Consider the following 19,651-nt stretch of genomic DNA (forward strand, 5'->3'; position numbering starts at 1 on the left):
AACATGTTGTCAAAGGAATTATATACAAACAATCTGAGTCCTTTGGTGGCTCCGCCACAACTGCCCCATTACTGTACACATCTAATGCACAGACACCTTAATAACTCACTGCCCCATTACTGTACACATCTAGTGCACACACAGACACCTTAATAACTCACTGCCCCATTACTGTACACATCTAGTGCACACACAGACACCTTAATAACTCACTGCCCCATTACTGTACACATCTAGTGCACACACAGACACCTTAATAACTCACTGCCCCATTACTGTACACATCTAATGCACACACAGATACCTTAATAACTCACTGCCCCATTACTGTACACATCTAGTGCACACACAGACACCTTAATAACTCACTGCCCCATTACTGTACACATCTAGTGCACAGACTGCCGTGTGTTTTGTTGCTGTAAAATTATGTTTTTTAAGCAATCAGAATTTAACAGAATTGAACTAAGAATGGATTCTTTATTTAACGAATGAACTCCTGAAGTTTATGAAGAGGTTTGACTAATGGGAGATTTGTCTTTCTGTTATCTGTAACTGTCATTAACTGGAAATCAGATTGACAGCTCGAGCACCTGCTTCCCAACAAGGCAATTTTCGGGCTAATTGATGATTATCATGATTTGAACGGGCCTGCAGGCACTAACCAGAAACCCGCAGGTTTAACACTCAAGTGCTGAGTAGATGCAATTTTCCTGGAGCTGTATATGTCGCCTGCACTCACCCACTTCCACTGAAGGTGTGGAGTCCGATGGCTGGGACTGGAAGGAGGTCGCAATGAGCAAGAGAGAGGGTGCACAGCTTCTCCGGTGTGGCACTGGAGGTCCTGGCGGGGGAGGTAGAGGAGGAGCGATGTCCTCTGTCTGCAGGGGGGAAGGAGGCCACAGAGGCAGCTAATGCGGCGCATGTGGGAAGAGATCGCCCGGGAGGTCACAGCCAGGAACCCTGGCCCCAGGATAGGCTCCAATGCTGCAAGAAATTTAATGACTTGACACGAGTGGTCAAGGTAAGATCCCATCTCAAAAGCACACTTCTCAATAACTGCACCACCACCGCCAGCATCACAACCTCAACACACTTCATCTACCATCGAACGACACACTGACATTCACACCCACCCCCCCGCTATTGCATCCTTCACAGGCACTACTCACACCTCAGACACATCTCGCAGCTCTTCAACCATCTGAGGCATCACACACACACACACACACACACACAGCCCAGGGCCAGGTTTTTCAATGTAAAGTTTCGCGTGAAACTGTGAATGGCCCAGTTACTGCCAATACACTCATTTACAGTCACCACTCCTTCTCTTCCAGGAAATAGCACATAACAGGCGGCAGCAGGAGCTTACCAGGGGAGGGGAAGCACAAATTTAGGAGATCACTCCCCTTGAGGAGGCAGTGCTGGTCGTGACCGGGAGGGGAGTGGCAGACCCCGTGGCCAGAGGCAGAGCAGGGGCATCTCATGTAGAGGTGTGTGGCCACTGCAGCTTCCTTGCAGATGCTGAACTATTCCTTATCCATAATCACCCAAAGCTATCCTCACTCCCAACCTCCCTATCTCATCATACACATCCTCTTCTTGTGGCCACATGCGCTGCACGCTAACCCTTCCTGCATTATCATTGCAGGCTCGCTGGAGCAAGATGCACCTCGCCCCGTGGAGCAGGTTCAGCAAGAGCAACAGCAACAGAGGGGGGAGTAGGAGGGGTGATCAGAAGACAGGTTGAAGAGACAGTAATGAGAAGGTTTTGAAAGGCGGAGGGAGATGCAGAGAGACGGTGAGGGTTAGAAAGGGAGTTCCAGGTATCTGTCACCAAAGGTGGGGTGAAGGGAGGGAGGCGGGGATATACAAGAAGTCAGAGTCAGAGGGCTGAATGATATGGGTGGTGATGGAAGGCTGTCGGAGGTTGCAGAAACAGGGTGGGTGAAGCCAGGATGGATCTGAAGAACAGCACGACGATTTGAAAATGAAACATTGGGGACAACGAGCAAATGTAGGCAATCAAGAGGTACAGAACTCAAAGTGGGGCAGCAGGCGGGCAGATGGGTTTTAATCAAGTTGGAGGTTAGGAGACCGATGAGGGGGACATTGGAATGATTGAGTCCTGAGGTAACAGATTCATGGATAAACTTTTTAGGGGCTGAAGAGAAGGTAAAGTTGTGGGGGTGGGAATAATGGATCGTGTTGGTGGAAAGGATCTGGTATTCGAAGCTCAGTTGTGGGGCGGACAAGGTGCCAAGGATCTGTGTGGCCTGGTTCAGTGTGAACGTGGCTCGACAGGGGGATGGAGTCAGTGAGAAGCAAGCGGAGTTGATGACGAGGGATAAAAATCACGGCTTCAGTCTTCCCGATGTTTAGTTGGAGGAAGTTGTGACTGATCTGTGACTCGATGTCAGTGAGTTAATCTGACAGCACAGAGGAGGATGGGGTGTTGAGCCAGGTGATGGAGAGATGGCACTAGACGTCATCAACATACATGTGGAGACTGATCCTGTGTCTGCAGATGATTTCACCAAAGGGCAGCTTGTACATGAGGAAGAGGAAGGGACCAAGGTTAGATCCTTGGGGGATTCCAGAGCTAGTGGCTCAGGGCTGTGTGGCCAACTGTATCAAACACTGTGGAGCAGCAGAGGACAAGAAGGAATTCTGCACCATAGTCACACAGAACGTCATTTTGTGAATTTATCCAGAGCTGTCTCAGTGTTGTGGGGAGGGTGGGAAACATACTGGATAGATTCAGACAGATTGTATTGAGGGAGACGAGCATGGAGTTGGGAGGTGATAATGTATTCGACGCTCTAACAGAGGAAAGGGAGGTTAGCGATGGGCCACTTGTTGGAGAGCACTGATGGGGTCAAGCTTGGTTTTCTGAGGAGGGGCTGATGGTGGCAGTTTTGAAAGGGGAAACAATGTTCCCTAAGGAATGGGCGCTGTTAACAATGTCCACTAGCTTGTGGTCCAGGAGCAAACATTGAGTGGCCAAGAGTTGAGTGGTCAAGAGTGGAGTAGGGTTCTAGAGATGGGCATGGGGGAAATGGAGAGAAGCTGCAGGGTAATGGGGATCTGGGCTGTACAGGGTTGGGGAGTGTGGGGAAAGTCAGGAGCAAGGAGAGAAAGGGGAGAATTGGCAGAGTCAGCTGTGGAGATGGTCTCAATCTTGAAGACAAAGAGGTCCACGATCTGTTTGAACCTTGAACTATTTTCCCCACTGACTTCCCCTTTTGTCCTCACCAGACCTGCACCCTAGAATTTATCGATCTCATTGTGTGACTCACATTGGGACTCTCGGATATGCAGCAATAAGAACATAAGAAATAGGAGCAGGAGCAGGAGCCGGAGCAGGAGCCGGAGCAGGAGCAGGAGCAGGAGCAGGAGCAGGAGCCGGAGCCGGAGCAGGAGCAGGAGCAGGAGCCGGAGCCGGAGCAGGAGCAGGAGCAGGAGCCGGAGCAGGAGCAGGAGCCGGAGCCGGAGCAGGAGCAGGAGCAGGAGCCGGAGCAGGAGCAGGAGCAGGAGCAGGAGCCGGAGCAGGAGCAGGCCATTTTACCCTCGAGCCTGCTCCACCATTCGATATGATCATGGCCGATCTGGTCATGGCCTCAGCTCCACATTCCTGCCCACTCCCCATAACCCTTGACTCCCTTATCGTTCAAAAATCTGTCTATCTCCACCTTCAATATATTTAATGACTCAGCCTCCACAGCTCTCTGGGGTAGAGAATTCCAAAGATTCACGACCCTCTGAGCGAAGTGATTCCTCCTCATCTCTGTTTTAAATGGGCGACCCCTTATTCTGAAACTATGCCCCCGAGTTCTAGATTCCCCCACGAGGGGAAACATCCTCTCTGCATCTACCTTGTCAAGCCCCCTCAGAATCTGATACGTTTCAATAAGATCACCTCTCATTCTTCTAAACTCCAATGAGTATAGGCAATCTTCATTTGTTTAACAGGTCCGGTAATAAAGATGAAATAACAATGAATGCTTTAAAGACCTGCGGTGACTCATTTGAGGTGTGACATTCTACTATCTGTCACGGCCGTTACCTGGAATCAGATTGTCAACCAGGTGACCATTGCCCTGACAATGGACAAGGGGATTCTTGGAAAGTGAGATTGGGACCAATTCTGAGATGCGATGATAAGACGGTATATAAAGGGCCGGAGGAGAGAGCAGCTCATCACTCGACATCACAGCTCGGGAAAATGAAGCAACTTTCTCTTCTGGTGCTGTTGGCAGCGTTGGGTGCGATCGCCCTCCATTCTGCTGGGGCCGGTGAGTGATTATAACACTAATTAACTGTTCAATTGGGGTCTGAGCTCAGATGAGTCAACTGGGATATGGTAGGGTTAGAGGGAGTGGGCACGGAATTATGGGAAGAAGGGCTTGCCCAACAAGTTTACTGGAGGAATTCGAAGAAATGTTGAAGCTTGCTGAACACAGAAATTGTGTGGGTGCCAGATATTCAGCAATGCGTTAGATACTGGGCCACAGTAAAGGGCTGAATTTAACTGTCAGTGTTGCTGTAAAACGGGAGATTGCGGATTGGTTAGACCCCAGCCCCTTATACACCCCGCCCCTTACACACCCTGCCCATTATACAGGCATGACTGAACTCATCTGTGTGGACCACATTAAACAGAGATACAGGCTGTAATTTAGGAAATATTCTGCACTGAAATTCTAGGATAAAATATAAGATGTTCTATTTATTGCAGAAGAGGCACTGCGTGAAGACGATGATTCCCAGTCTGACGAGGATAAGGCAAAGATGCGAGAGCTGGGTAAGTGTTAGTACTGTTTACACGTCCATGCGTTTCTCTGCCTTACAGACCAGGTCCCCCCCGCCCCCCCGGCTCTACGCTGAGCGAGAGGATCTCAGGGGCATCACAATCGGGGGCAGCGCCCTGGGTTAGAAAAGGGGAGATTGGCCACGAATGCCACTCTCGATCGCTGTGAACCTCCCCTGTTGAGGGTCAGTGTCTGAGGGCAGAATCCTGGGCTGGGACTCACTCCTCAGTCACATAGCTTGCCAATACTTCCTGTCGAGGCTCCCGCAACCTCTAGGATGACCATGGCCATGGAGCCTATCCCAGCGAATGGGTCAGCATCTTCTTCAGTGGGCAGGAATGGAGAAAGATTGGAGAGGAACACACAAGGCCCACTGTCACTCTGAAATGACACTGATGGGGAATGAAAGGAGGGGAAACAGACTGCAGTGTGAGTGAGTCCAGGGGCAGCCTCTCCATCCACTGTGTGCAATGGGCTGAGAAATGTAGGTTTCCAGGGTTTCTATTGTCAGGAACCGACCCTGACACATAGCCCGAGTAAAACAGGAATATAAAGTAACTAAGGAGGAGACCGCACACATCTCTTCCCACTCTTTACCCTATTTCACAGCGTGTGATTTGGGATTGGTGGGATTGCTTCAGAAAGCAGTAGTCTATCTTGGAGTATCTCTTGTGGGGGTTTGAGTGGAAAGTGAATTAGTGGAAATAGAAAAGAGAAGGCTGAGGGGTGACCTAATAGAGCTCTTTAACATTATTAAAAGGTTTGATAGCGTAGACGTAGACAAGGTGTTTCCACTTCCGGTGGAGTCCAAACTAGGGTTTATGAATATAAGATAGTCACTAACAAATCCAATAGGGAATTCAGGAGGAACTTAATTACCCAGAGAGTGGTGAGAATGTGGAACTCACTACAACAAGGAGTAGTTGAGGTGAATAGCATAGATATATTTAAGGGGAAGCTAGATAAGTACATGTGGGAGAAAGGAATAGAAGGAGATGTTGATAGAGTGAGATGAAGTAGGGTGGGAGGAGACTGGTGTGGAACATAAACACCGGCACAGACCAGTTGGGCCGAATGGCCTGTTTCTGCGCTATACATTCTATGTAATTCTATGAGACAGCAAACATCTCCAGTCAGCTGCTTTGAATATTGGAGTAATCGTGGAGATAACTGATAATGTGAGGAGATAATCTACACTGGTAGCAGTGTGAAAATACAACACTTTCTATTCATTTCAGAAGAGGCGCTGCGTGAGTTGGATGATTCAGAATCTGAGTTTCGCGACCCACAGAATCGAGACCTGGGTAAGTGTCAGGAACATTAACAAGTCAGTCTGTCACTCCACAATAAACATAGAAGATAGGAGCAGGAGTAGGCCATTCGGCCCTTCGAGCCTGCTCCGCCATTCAATGTGATCATGGCTGATCAAGGTCCTTTGCTGCTGAGACACAGAGCAGGAAGTGATGCTTCAGGTGTACTGAGCCTTGGTCCGACCCCATCTGGAGCACTCTGTTCTGTTCTGGGCACTGCACCTCAGGAAGAATATATGACTTTGAAAGGGGTGCAGCGCAGATTCACCAGAATGAGACCGGGGCTTAGAGGGTTAAATTATGAGGACCGCTTGCATAAACCTGGCTTGTATTCCCTTGAGTTTAGAAGATTGAAGGGTGATCTGATCGAGGTGTTTGAAATGTTAAAATGATTTAATTAGAGCTAGGCCGTTCAGGAGTGAAATCAGGAAGCACTTTTTCACAGGACGGGTAGTGGAAATCTGGAACTCTCTTCCGCAAAAGGCTGTGGACGCTGGGGGTGAATTGGAGCTTTCAAGACTGAGATGGATAGCTGTTTGTTGGGTCAGGGTATCAAGGGATATTGGGCTAAGGTGGGTAAATGGAGCTGAGGTACAGAGCAGCCATGATCTCATTGAATGGCGGAGGGGCTGAATGGCCCACTCCTGGTCCAGGTTTGATCCTTGGTCTGCGCAGAGTGAGCTGATCTCAGCCCAAGGCTGAATAAGGAGGTTTTCTGGGTCAGAAGGGATTTGGTCCCTTTAAAGGGGCCGCACTGCTCGTATTCCCAGAGAGACTGTGCTATTTTGTGTCATTCTGTGCAAACTGCAGAATAAAAGATCAAGAAATGAGATTTGACAGGATTTCTATTGGGAATATATTTGCTGTTGGCACTGAAGCACTGAAGACTGTCATATACTTTTGTCAACATGAAAATCACCCAGTGCTCAGTGATAACTAGCAAACTTTACCAAACACAGAGGATCCTGAATACTAACCAGCACCGTCTCTCATCCTGTTTCCTCAGAGTCAGCGTTCCCTGAGCACATCCAGAAACGGTTTCTCGGTAAATTATTTAAAACAGCATGGGGAATTGGCAAAAATGTTTTTAGTAAGTATTTCCTTTTAATGAATGAGACAATACGATAACGAAAGGATTGATGGAGGGACTTGGGTAGAGTAGAGATCGACATCATAACAGGATCGGATATTTCTGGAACCCACTTGGATGCCGAGGAAAGTGACCCAGTCTGAGGGCTGGTGCCCGGGGGGTGTTTGAGAAACGAGCCCAGTGGGCTGGAGGCTGGCAGGGTCTCGGTGGAGACACATTTTACTGTGTGGGACGTATGTGGATGTCGGTGTGTCCCATTACTCAGTAACTGTGCAATAATCCCACAGTCCACACCGTGGGTTAATACTGGCTCCGTCCTCACTCTCTGTAGTCATAAATGTGACTTATTTCCCAGGGAAATCATTGATTTTTCCCCATCAGAATGGAGTTCCATGGCAGTTAATGTCTGACAGGAAAACTGTTCTTTTAGATTATCTGTTCTTGGGATGTGGGTGATGTGGTAAAGGACACATTTATAGTCCAGCCCTAGTTGGTAGAATACTCATTTCATATATTGTATGTACCCGTATTTATCTCTATGTACCTAGAAGTACCTATGTGTAGTTGTATGTATTTGTATATACTTACAAGTACCTGTACCTGTCTGTATTTATGGGTAAGTATATGTGCCTGTATGTACGTGTTTGTTCTTATAAGTACGTGTATACACACATGTAATTGTATGCTGCCCCTCGGTAACATCATGTGGAGACACAGAATCATCGTTGCAGGGTATGCTGATGACATCCAGTTCTACCTCTTCACCACTTCTCTCAACTCCCCAATTGACTGTGTGTTGTCGGGATGCTTGTCAGACAACACAAAGCCCATCAGTGGTTGCAAGGAATGTGGAGAATACAGTTGGTCGTCAGTCCTGGATGAGTCACAATTCAATTCAAAAGCCTTGTCCTTCCCGTTAAATCCCTCCGTGGTCTTGCCCCACCCGGTCTGTTGTAGTGTTTCTCTCCACATGAGCCACTGCCTGATCCAACTCGCCCCATTCCCTTTAATATTCCTCTTTTTCAAGCAACTATCTAATTCCCTTTTAAAAGAATTGACGGATTTGCTTCAACACTGGTTTGTGGCCGAGAATTCCAGATTCAAACCAGCCTCTGTGTAAAGAATTTGTTTCATCCTCCCCTTTAATTCTTTCTGTGATTATTGAAATGTTAGGCCCTCTAACTATCATGTTGGGGACAGTGGAAACAATCTCTCACGATTTACCTGCTCAGAACCTTTCACAATCTTAAAGACCTCTATCAGGTCACCTTTCTCAGATCCGGTGAAGAAAAGCCCCACCGTCTCAAGTTTCTCTGCATAACTGTGGGCCCTCATCCCGGGTAACATCCCAGTGAATCCACACTGCACCTTTCCCATTGCTTCTGTGTCCTTCCTATAATAGTGGCCAAGACTGCACTGTTCTCCACACTGGGGCACAGTTTGGTGCTACGGCAGTGCAGAAGTTGGGCCAGACTAATTGGCGGTGGTTGAAGAAATGCAGGGTGTGAATCATTCATTAAAGAAGCTGCAACTTGGAACAAAAACCCAGAAGAGAGAACGGCAGGAAGGTGTCATTCTGTCTCCTATTTTAGAAAAATTTGGGAAGAAATTCCAGAGGCCAAAGTATCCAGCAATTGAACATAAGAAATAGGAGCAGGAGTAGGCCATTCGGCCCTGGTCCTGAGGTGGAACAATATCCGTCTGAGGAGGAGATGGACACTGCGAAGCGAGGCTTGATTATGTAGCTCCTCTTGACTCTGAACTGTGCTGTGCTGTGAATCAGAGAAGCAGACTGTCGAGCTTAAACACAGCTGTCAAATTATTATCTGATAGAAAGTTCTGTTCCTTTTTTGAAAAGTTTAAAATTCTGGTCCTGCTAAAAGGAGCAGGGATTATTGAGCCCTCATCACACACAGATTCACAAAGTTACTCGATGTGTCAGCTGTGGCTCAGTGGTGGCACTCTCACCTCTGGGTCAGAACATTGTGGGTACCGGTTCCACTCCAGAGACTTGAGGGCAAAATCTAGGCTGACTCTCCAATGCTGCACTGTGGGAGGGGCCATCTTTTGGATGAGACATTAAATTGAGGCCCCGTCTGCCCTCGCAGGTGGATGTAAAATATCCCATGGCACTATTTGAAGAGCAGAGGAGTTGTCCCCAGAGTCCTGGCTTTGCACAAATTGGCTGCTGCATTTCCTACATTACACTTCAAAAGTACTTTATTGGCTGTAAATCGCTTTGGGACATCCTAAGGTCGTGAAAGGTGCTCTATAAATGCAAGCCTTTCTTTTTTTTTTCTTGTTACAATTTATGTTTTTGCATTTTCCCTACTCTTACTTCCAAATGTATTTCTTTGTGTACTTTGCGACATTGAACTTCATCTGCCCATCCTGTAACCAATCAGTGTCTTACAAGCTCTGTGTCAGATGGGCCACATTCCCTAATTGGGGGTCATTGACAAATCTCGATATTGATTCCTCAATTCCTCAGTCCAGATCATTAATGGATACAGTGAATAAGATGGCGGCTCACAAAGACATGGGGAAACCTCGCTCACCGTACCTTTCCATTCCCACTAACTCCCTTTCTGCCCTCCAATCGCCTCTCCCCAAGTGGTTGCATTAGTAATTCCTTCTGCTATTATACAGTCTAGTGGTTTACCAACAATTGAAGTGAGGCTAATAATTCCTGGCTTGTCCCTGCCTCCCTGTTCGAAGAGGAGAATTATATTTCCAACCAGTCCCCGAGCACAATTTTACTTTTCACAAGATTTGGAAAATTATAGTGAGACCTGTGATATTTCCTCCCTAGTTTCCCTTCAGGATCCTTGGATCCCAAGGAAACTGACCCAGTCCGAAGGATCAGTGCTTTTTGTCTGTTAGGTTAGAATAACTTAAAGCATTGTTACCTGCAGTGAACAGCCCCCGGGTCAAATATATCACACTGCGGAGTGAAGCACTCAGTTCTCAGCCGCACTAATGTAGCCAAGCCCTAACCTTATAATGGCTCACTGCATCGGTGTGTCATTTTCATTTCCCACATTAGTTATCTCTGAAAGAGAATTTAGTGCCACATCAGGACACAGTTCTGTACTACAACAGTGTGTAAGCTAGCCCAGACTAACTGGAGGTGTTTTAAGAAAAGCAGGGAGAGAATCATTCATTAAAGAAGCTGCAACTTGGACCAAAAACTCCAAAGTGAAAATGCCAGAAAGATTTAATTCTGTATCCTCTTTCAGAAAAGTTTAAGACTAAATACAGGAAGCAAAGAAGACCAGTTCCTGACATGGCGGCACCAGCTCAAGATGAGGAAGGGGGAGAGGCTAAGGAATGAGCTAACACTACGAAGTGAGGCCTGGGTAAGTAGAAGTCATTCCCGGCTCTCTTGTCTCTGAGCTGGTCTGTGTTGTGAACTCTCGGTTGCTGAGTGATGTAAGGGTGGAAATAGCAGAGGCTTTGGCCACGATCTTTCAATCCTCCTTGGATCTGGGGTGGTGCCAGAGGACTGGAGCATTGCAAATGTTACAACGCTGTTCTAAAAAGGGACGAGAGATAAACCAGGTCAGTAGAGGCCAGTTAATGAGTAAAGCAGCGACAATGTGCATGGTGCTGCCTTGTATAAGGGGCCGCCGGTGATTTAACCCCGAGATCCAGGTGGAGAGCCTGTGTGTTGCAGGTGAAGGATAATTACGATGAGACGTTCTGGATATATTCGGGAGAGAGCCGTATATCCAAGTTTGCTGACGACGCCAAGTTAGGAGGCACGTTAAGTAGTGTAACTGGGAGCAGAAAGATGTAAAGGGACATTGATAGATTAAGTGTGTGGGCAAAACTGTGGCAGATGGAGTTCAATGTGGGGAAACGTGAGGTCATCCACTTGGGACTAAGAAAGATAGATCAGAGTATTTTCCAAATGGTGTGAAGTTAGGAACTATGGATGAGCGAGAGATTTAGGGGTCCAGGTACAGAAATCACTAAAAGCTGGTGGACAGCTACAAGAAATGATTAAAAAGACTAATGGAATATTGGCCTTTATCTCAAGAGGACTGGAATACAAAGGGTGGAAGTTATGTTCCAGTTCCATAAATCTCTGGTCAGACCCTCTCTGGACACTGCATTCAGTTCTGGGCACGGCCCCTCAGGAAGGATATATTGGCCTCGGAGGGGATGCAGCGCAGACTCACCAGAACGATACCTGGGCTAAATTGTGAGGACAGGTTTCATCAAATAACTCAATCAAGTTTGTCAGACACGATTTACCTTTAACAAATCCATGTTGCCTGTCATTTATGAACCCATGTTTTTCCAAGTGACAATTCATTTTGTCCTGGATTGTGGTGTCTGGAATTTCCCCACCACCAACGTTCGGCTGACTGGCCTGTGGTTACCGGGTGTAGGTGTAATACTGAACAAGGGAATTCAATTAGAAGAATGACTAGTTTATGTTCTATGTGCTGCAGGTTGATTGATCTCATCCTCCATGGAGCGAAGGACCATTTCATGAAGGATGGACACATCAAACTACAACTCTGGCTATTCGCCTCCATGTGCTGAAATGAAGAAATTGCTGATTATAATTTAATGAACTGAAATCACTGCTGCTGATTTTGGAATATTTGCTTGTGAGGGTCAGTGTGACTGAGTCTCTGAATTCCATCAGCTCACTCTGAAAGTACAAACATGTGAAAATGGCACAAAACCCACTCATTACAAATGGAAACAGCAACTAACACTTTAAATTACAGCTCAAGCCATCCAACATGCGCCTGAAAACATCAAACAAATCAGTGTAACACGTTGATAGTGGGCACTGGTCGGAGCCCTGGAGAATACTGCTGGTTCGATCCAATAATAACTGGCCCCAATTAGACTTTAGTTTAAACAGGGGCACCGTTTGAACCAGTGACTGATGACGTACTGATGCTGTAATATTTCAGAGTGTCGTTAATTAAACTCATATCACTGATGGAATCAGTGCCTCACAGCCCCTCCCTTGCTGCTAGTGCCTGTACGCTTAACACAACCTCAGCTTGTTTTGCAAAGCATATAAAAAATGAATAAAAACAAATGCATGAAAGTGTTGGTGTTTCTCAATTCCTTCTGTGATTAATTCTGACGGTGGTTTCAGGCACCCCCTAGAGTTCACATTGCTATTCCGCAGCCAGACAGTATTTGGTGCTGTTTACACAGCTCCACCATCCTTACTCGTTGTACTAGTGCAGCATTTACTGCAATGTTAGGCATTTCCAATAATGTGCCGAGTCTGTTCATCTCCTGAATGGAGAAACGTGACAATGTACAGTCCATTTGGCCAATCCCAAATTTCTAAATGCCTCACACCTGCAATTCCCCAGTGTCTCCAAAAAGCTATGGAAAGTGACTTGCTTGTCAGTGTTCAGAGGAATCAGTGTCTCCCCTTCCCAGGGCAGTCGGGCGGGAGCAGGTAATAAATACACAGAAGTTTAGAGATTACAAGTAAGGAAGCAGTGGTTTGCCTGCGCTGTCTCCCTGGGCAGCCTGTTCCCCACATTCACTCTGTCTGAAGCTGCTAAGTATGTAGGTAGACACAGAAATTACAAGATGGAAAGAGGCCATTTGGCCTGACCAGTCCGTGCTGGCATTTACCTTCCAGCCAGCAAGTCTGAGCTGTCCCTTTACCCACCCTTCCTCAGTCTGAACCCTTGCCTCTGGTCAGAGTCTGTGGCTGTGCCCGACCATTCATCAGGGCTCAGTTGACCTTTACCCTTTAGAATATTCAACACTTTCCTCGGGTTCATCCTGATTGCTCCAGATGCTTCCCATTTCAGGATGCCCTCTAGTGTTTTCCTACTACAGATGGTCATGCTCACTACCCCTTGGTTCCCTTTACCTTCATATCCCATGGCTCAGTTGGGAGCATTCCTGTCTCGGAGTTAGAACGTCATGTGTTCAATCCCCACTTCAGACTTGAGCCCATAATAACCTAGGCTGACACTCCCAGTACAGTACTGAGGGAGTGCGGCACTGTCAGAGGTGCAGTCTTTGAGACGAGACATTAAACCGAGGCCCCGTCTGCCCTCTCAGGTGGATGTAGAAGATCCCATGGCACTACAGGTACACTATCCCTTATCTGAAAGCCTTGGGACCAGCTGAGTTTCGGTTTTCGGAATTTTTCGGATTTCAGAAGGTATTATTATAAGACTGGGAAATTTGTATTTAAAATAAATTTTAAAAGTTCAGGCTACCTCTTGCGACTGTTCCGTGTCTCATTCCCCTTCCTGCTTCTCTGGAAAGCCGGATATCGGCAGACTCCTACTAAGCTGGCCCGCAAATCAGGTCGGGTGGGGGGGGGAGAAAAGAATATCGGATGGGCCGCGGTTCAGGTCGGGGTCGGGGGGGGTCCGGGGGGGGGCGGTCGGGGGGGGGTGGCGGGGTGGTGTCGGGGTCGGGGGGGTCCGGGGGGGGGGGGTCAGGGGGGAGAAACGAATATCGGACGGGCCGCGGTTCGGGTTGGGTCAGGAGAAAAGAATATCGGACGGGTCGGGGGTCGGGTGTGAGGGGGGAGAAAAGAATATCGGACGGGCCGCAGGTCGGGTCGGGTCGGGGGAGAAAAGAATATCGGACGGGCCGCTGCAGCTATCGGACCGGCCGCTGTATTGTTGGGTTCACTCTCCCGGTACCTCCTTCACACTGCCCGGCTCGGCCTGCAATCTCCTACTCAGGAGGGAACTCTGTGACCCTCTGCCCTGCTCAGCATAAGTCGTGCGCCACTCTGGTCATGTTGTGTGCACGACTTACGCTGAACGAAAAAACTTTCGGTTTTTAGAGGTTTTTGGAAGTTTGGATAAAGAATAGTCTACCTGTATTTCAAAGAAGAGCAGGGAAGTGCTCCTGGTGTCCTGACCAACATTTATCTCTCAACCCACTCTGGTATAAAACAGATTATCTGGTCATTTATCACATTGCTTGCTGTGTACAAATTGGCTGCTGCATTTCCCTACATTACAACATGACTAATGTCCAAAAATACTGAATTGTCCGTGAAACGTTTCGGGATGACCTGAGGTGGTGAAAGGCGCTTTATAAATGCAAGTTCTTATTTTATAAATTGGAATTACTTTTGGCCGCCTTCAATCCTGAGCCACTGTTCCTATTTCCGAAGAGTGATTTAACAATAGCTGCCAGCATGTGACTGACTTCAATACCCTAATATTTCTTATCCCAGTGTGCAATCCATCCAGAGCAGATTGTCTTCTTTCAGCTTTCTCATTTGTAATCTCTAAAATTCTGTTATTTCTTCAGCCCTCCCTTAAGATTCAACCCTATATTAGAACTGATTTCTTGACTGTACCCTACACTGATATCACCTTGATTAGATTTCCTGACTGTACCCTACACTGATATCACCTTGATTAGATTTACTGACTGTACCCTACACTGATATCACCTTGATTAGATTTACTGACTGTACCCTACACTGATATCACCTTGATTAGATTTCCTGACTGTACCCTACACTGATATCACCTTGATTAGATTTCCTGACTGTACCCTACACTGATATCACCTTGATTTGATTTCCTGTCTATACCCTACACTGATATCACCTTGATTAGATTTCCTGTCTATACCCTACACTGATATCACCTTGATTAGATTTCCTGTCTATACCCTACACTGATATCACCTTGATTAGATTTCCTGACTGTACCCTACACTGATATCACCTTGATTTGATTTCCTGATCTACACTGATATCACCTTAAACTGAGTTCCTGACTGTACCCTACGCTGATCTCCTGCGCCCAGAGATCGTGACGTCATCCAAGTGCACATCGCCCCAGTAGTGCCCCGGACCGGATATTGGTTTTCACCCCCTGCCTCAGCACCTGCCGCTAGGAACGATAGGTAGAGGGGGCGGTTTTCAGTCAGCTGGGAGCTGGGGGAGCGCTATTTAACAGCGTGCACTTCCTGCTTTTTCCTGTCGGCAATCAATTGTGCATACGCAGGTTGCGAGAGGGAGAGAGGCGTCTGGAGACATTTAACGGTTTCCTACTTGAAGGAGTTTTGGTCATCAGCTAGACTTATCAGGTTCCCATTTCTGTACCCTTTGGTACTAGCACATTTAGAAGAGTTAATGGGGGCTGTCCTGGCACGGAGCCTCGCCCTCCAGCTTCACCGTCGGAGGTAGCGGAGGCGGAGAGAGAGAGAGTGGAGAATCTGGCGAGAGAGAGGAGGGCCAACAGGGCTCTGCACAGGAGACCTTACCCTCCCAGGGTACAGGAAACTTTCGAATTACCTGCACCTAAATAACCGGAAATCTCGGTTAACCGGCAAAATTCAGGAGTAGGTTCAGGTAACTTTTATTACTTGCCTTCCTCCATTTGTTGCTGTGCAAGGGTGTGGCTGCAGCTGTTGCTAAGCTACAGAGACGCTTGCAACTTGTGGCCATTGTTCAGAAGCTGTTGCTAAGCAACAGGGTTTGTTGCTTTATACGGAGTTCTCAGCTCCGTATCTTTTACTATAGCGTTCGGTTATCCGGAATTTTTGATGAACCGGCATCATGTCGGTCCCGTCCCTGCCGGATAAAAAAAAGTTTCCTGTATTCCAGGAGCAATTCTCATATATCCATCTGTCCGAGGAGCAGTGTGTTAAAAGGCTCCGCTTCAGCAAGGAGGTGGTCACAGAGCTCTGCCACTTCCTGCAGCCAGAGCTCCAGCCTCAGCTCAGGACATTTCTGCCGGTGGCAGTGAAGGTGACAGTGGCTCTCAATTTCTACATCACCGGCTCCTTCCAGGCATCAACAGGGGATATTGCGAACATCTCCCAGTTCGCTGTTCATTGCTGCATCCGGGAGGTCACAAATGCTCTGTACAAAAGGAGAAGGGAGTACATCTCATTCCCCATGACCAGAGACAAACAGCGTGAACGCGCATGTGACCTTGCTAGGATAGCGTGCTTCCCCAGGGTTCAGGGTGCCATTGACTACACGCACGTGGCATTGCGGGCACCTCATGAAAATGCAGAGGTTTTCCGCAACCGCAAAGGCTTCCACTCACTGAACGTGCAGTTGGTGTGCGACCACAGACAACGCATCCTCACCGTCAATGCCCGCTATCCTGGCAGCAACGATGCATTCATCCTGCGCCAGACTGGTGTCCCACACCTATTCCAACCACCGCATCAACCTCAACAACAAAAAAAACAACTTTTATTTATATAGTGCTGTTGTGTCTCAAGGGGTTTTATACCATTACCTATTGATGTGCCTCAATAATTCCGAGACCCGATGTTAACGAAACAAAACAAGGCTTTTATTAACTTAGAAAGTAACACGTAAGAGAGAGAGGTATCTTCCTTCTGGAGACTGAGGCCAGACTGAGCTAGCTTACAAAAGGGGCCAGGTATGGGCGGAGCCCTACACACAGCACATTCCAATAAACAATACAATGAGGACTGGGGGAAGGGAAATGACACTGAAACCGACCACAGTCACAGGCAGTGATGAATGGAATATTTCATCACATTCACCCCTTCTATAGATTTAGTCTGTTCGGGGATTTGATAGTCCTCTGCGACCGACGTGGCTGTTCTGGTGCCGCGGGTGTCGGCTGGGTGTCCCCGGTAGCCTCCTGGGTCTCTGCCGGGGGAGCCGCCAGGGTTGTTGAAGGGGTCGTTGGTGGGGGTGCCGTTGGTTGATGTTCTTCCGGGGGTGATGAAAGAGTAGTGGGTGGGTAAGAGTTGCTGTGATCGTTGTTGCTGCTATTGCCGTGGTTGTTGTCGATGCCGGCTGGGGCGACGTCTTTTATGGACACGGTGTCCTCCCTTCCGTCAGCGTGCCGGATATATGCGTATTGGGGATTGGCGTGGAGTAGGTGTACTGGCTCCACGAGAGGGTCCGTCTTGTGGCCCCTCACATGCCTTCGCACGAGTACTGGACCTGGGGTGGAGAGCCATGACGGCATGGATACGCCTGAGGTGGATTTCCGGGGAAAGACAAACATTCGTTCATGAGGCGTGGCGTTAGTGGCCGTACACAATAGCGACCGTATCGAATGGAGCACATCCAAGAGGACTTCCTGCCAGCGGGAGATAGGGAGGCCCTTGGTCCTTAGAGCTAGAGTGGCTGCTTTCCATACTGTCCCGTTCTCTCGCTCCACTTGGCCGTTACCCCGGGGGTTGTAGCTGGTGGTACGGCTCGTGGCGATCCCCTTGGACAGCATGTACTGGCGTAGCGCTTCACTCATGAAGGACGCCCCCCTATCCATATGGATGTAGCTCGGCATACCGAACAGGCAGAACAGGCTGTTGAGGCATTTAATGACCGTGGCGCTGGTCATGTCTGGGCAGGGGAAGGCGAATGGGAACCGGGAGTATTCGTCCACAATGTTCAGGAAGTAAACATTGCGGTCGACGGACGGGAGGGGGCCCTTGAAATCTAAGCTGAGCCGCTCAAAGGGCCGTGTAGCTTTGATTAAGTGGGCTCTATCTGGGCGGTAGAACCGAGGCTTGCACTCAGCGCAAGTGCGGCAGTTCCTGGTCAGAGACCGAACTTCCTCAATCGAGTAGGGTAAGTTACGGGACTTTATGACGTGGAACAGCCGCGTGACCCCTGGGTGGCAGAGGTCGTTGTGGAGGGTCTGTAGCCGATCCCCGGTGGCGCTGGCACACATCCCTCGTGAGAGGGCGTCAGGGGATTCGTTAAGGGCCCCTGGCCGGTAAATGATGTCGTACTCGAAGGTGGAGAGCTCGATCCGCCACCTAAGAATCTTATCATTTTTAATCTTCCCCCTCTGTTTATTATTGAACATAAACGCTACCGACCGCTGGTCGGTAAGTAGGGTGAAGCGTTTGCCGGCTAGGTAGTGGCGCCAGTGGCGCACTGCCTCCACGATGGCTTGGGCCTCCTTTTCCACGGAGGAGTGTCTGATCTCGGGCCCTTGGAGGGTCCTCGAGAAGAAAGCTACAGGCCGCCCCGCCTGGTTGAGGGTGGCCGCCAAGGCGAAGTCAGACGCATCACTTTCCACTTGAAATGGAGTGTTCTCGTCCACTGCCTGTAGCGTGGCCCGCTCAATGTCCTGCTTAATGCTTTTGAAGGCGGCGTGGGCCTCAGCAGAGAGCGGAAAAGAGGGGGCGGGCTTTGTCGGAGTAGTTGGGGACCCATTGGGAATAATAAGAAAATAACCCCAGGCACCTTTTCAGGGCTTTGGGAGTGTTGGGCAGGGGCAGCTCCCGTAGGGGGCGCAATCGGTCGGGGTCTGGTCCGATTTCCCCATTCTCCACCACGCTGCCTAGTATGCAGAGGCGCGTGGTGTTGAAAACGCACTTGTCCTCGTTGTAGGTGAGGTTGAGTTTTTGTGCGGTTTCCAGGAACCTCTCGAGGTTCGAGTCGTGATCCTGCTGATTGTGGCCGCAGATGGTGACGTTGTCGAGGTAGGGGAAGGTTGCCTGCAAGTGGTGGTCATCGACCATGCGGTCCATCTCCCTCTGAAAGACCGAGACCCCATTCGTCACCCCAAAGGGGACTCTGAGGAATTGGTAGAGGCGTCCGTTCGCCTCGAAGGCGGTGTACGGGCGGTCCTCTGGTCTGATAGGGAGCTGGTGGTACGCTGACTTGAGGTCGATGGTGGAGAACACCCGGTATTGGGCGATTTGGTTCACCATTTCTGATATGCGGGGTAGCGGGTAGGCGTCTAGTAGGGTGTACCTGTTGATCGTTTGACTATAGTCGATCACCATCCGTTTCTTCTCGCTACCCCTTACCACTACCACTTGGGCGCGCCACGGGCTGTTGCTGCGTTCAATAATGCACTCTTTCAGGAGCCTGTCTACCTCGGTCGCGATAAACCGCCTGTCCTCCCAGCTGTACCTCCTGCTTTTGGTCGCTATTGGCCGGCAGTTAGGGGTAAGGTTCGCGAATAGCGAAGGCGACTTTACCTTCAGGGTAGCCAGACCGCACACTGTGAGGGGCGGCTGGGACCCACCGTACTTGAGCGTGATGCTTTGGTGGTTGCACTGGAAATCCAGGCCCAAGATCACGCTCGCACATAGGTTCTTCATGATTAATACTTTAAAATTATCGTATACAGTCCCGTTAACGCCCAATTGTACCGTGCAGTAACCCAGAATGGTCGATGTCTGGGTTTTATCAGCCATAGAGATGGTACCCTGAGCAGGGACCACCTTTAGGGAGGGTTGTTGTGCCAGTTCAGGGTGGATAAAACTCTCCGTGCTTCCACTGTCAATTAAACATTTAACCCGGCACCCGTTTACCTCGATGTCCACCATTGATTTGGATAGCGGGTGCGGCCTGGTCTGGTCCACTGTGACCGATGCCACTGTAGGGCCCTGATCGATACAAGATGGCGTCCACGCTGTCTGCTCATAAGATGGCGGACCCCACGAGGTCGGGCAAGATGGCGTCCAAGATGGCCGCTCCCACGGCGCACACGCGGCGG

At 48.9% G+C, this 19,651-nt stretch overlaps 2 protein-coding genes across 2 annotated transcripts in view; one reads left to right on the top strand and one right to left on the bottom strand.

Annotated features, from left to right (window-relative positions):
* The window catches only part of LOC147101885 (tubulin beta-4B chain-like), a 167,399-nt gene that overhangs the window by 53,162 nt on the left and 94,586 nt on the right, over positions 1–19,651 (bottom strand). The gene's annotated exons all lie outside the window — the stretch shown is intronic.
* On the top strand, positions 4,223–12,285 carry LOC147101886 (uncharacterized). The gene is made up of 6 exons (XM_085965991.1): positions 4,223–4,298; positions 4,742–4,807; positions 6,053–6,118; positions 7,131–7,214; positions 10,454–10,573; positions 11,675–12,285. Exons 1-5 carry the CDS (start codon positions 4,229–4,231, stop codon positions 10,546–10,548), a joined length of 381 nt encoding a protein of 126 aa, XP_085822117.1. The 5' UTR covers positions 4,223–4,228; the 3' UTR covers positions 10,549–10,573; positions 11,675–12,285.

Source organism: Somniosus microcephalus, chromosome 23 (assembly GCF_052327205.1).
Source record: "Somniosus microcephalus isolate GS21.2 chromosome 23, FLI_Smic_1.0, whole genome shotgun sequence".
Lineage (NCBI taxonomy): Eukaryota > Metazoa > Chordata > Chondrichthyes > Squaliformes > Somniosidae > Somniosus > Somniosus microcephalus.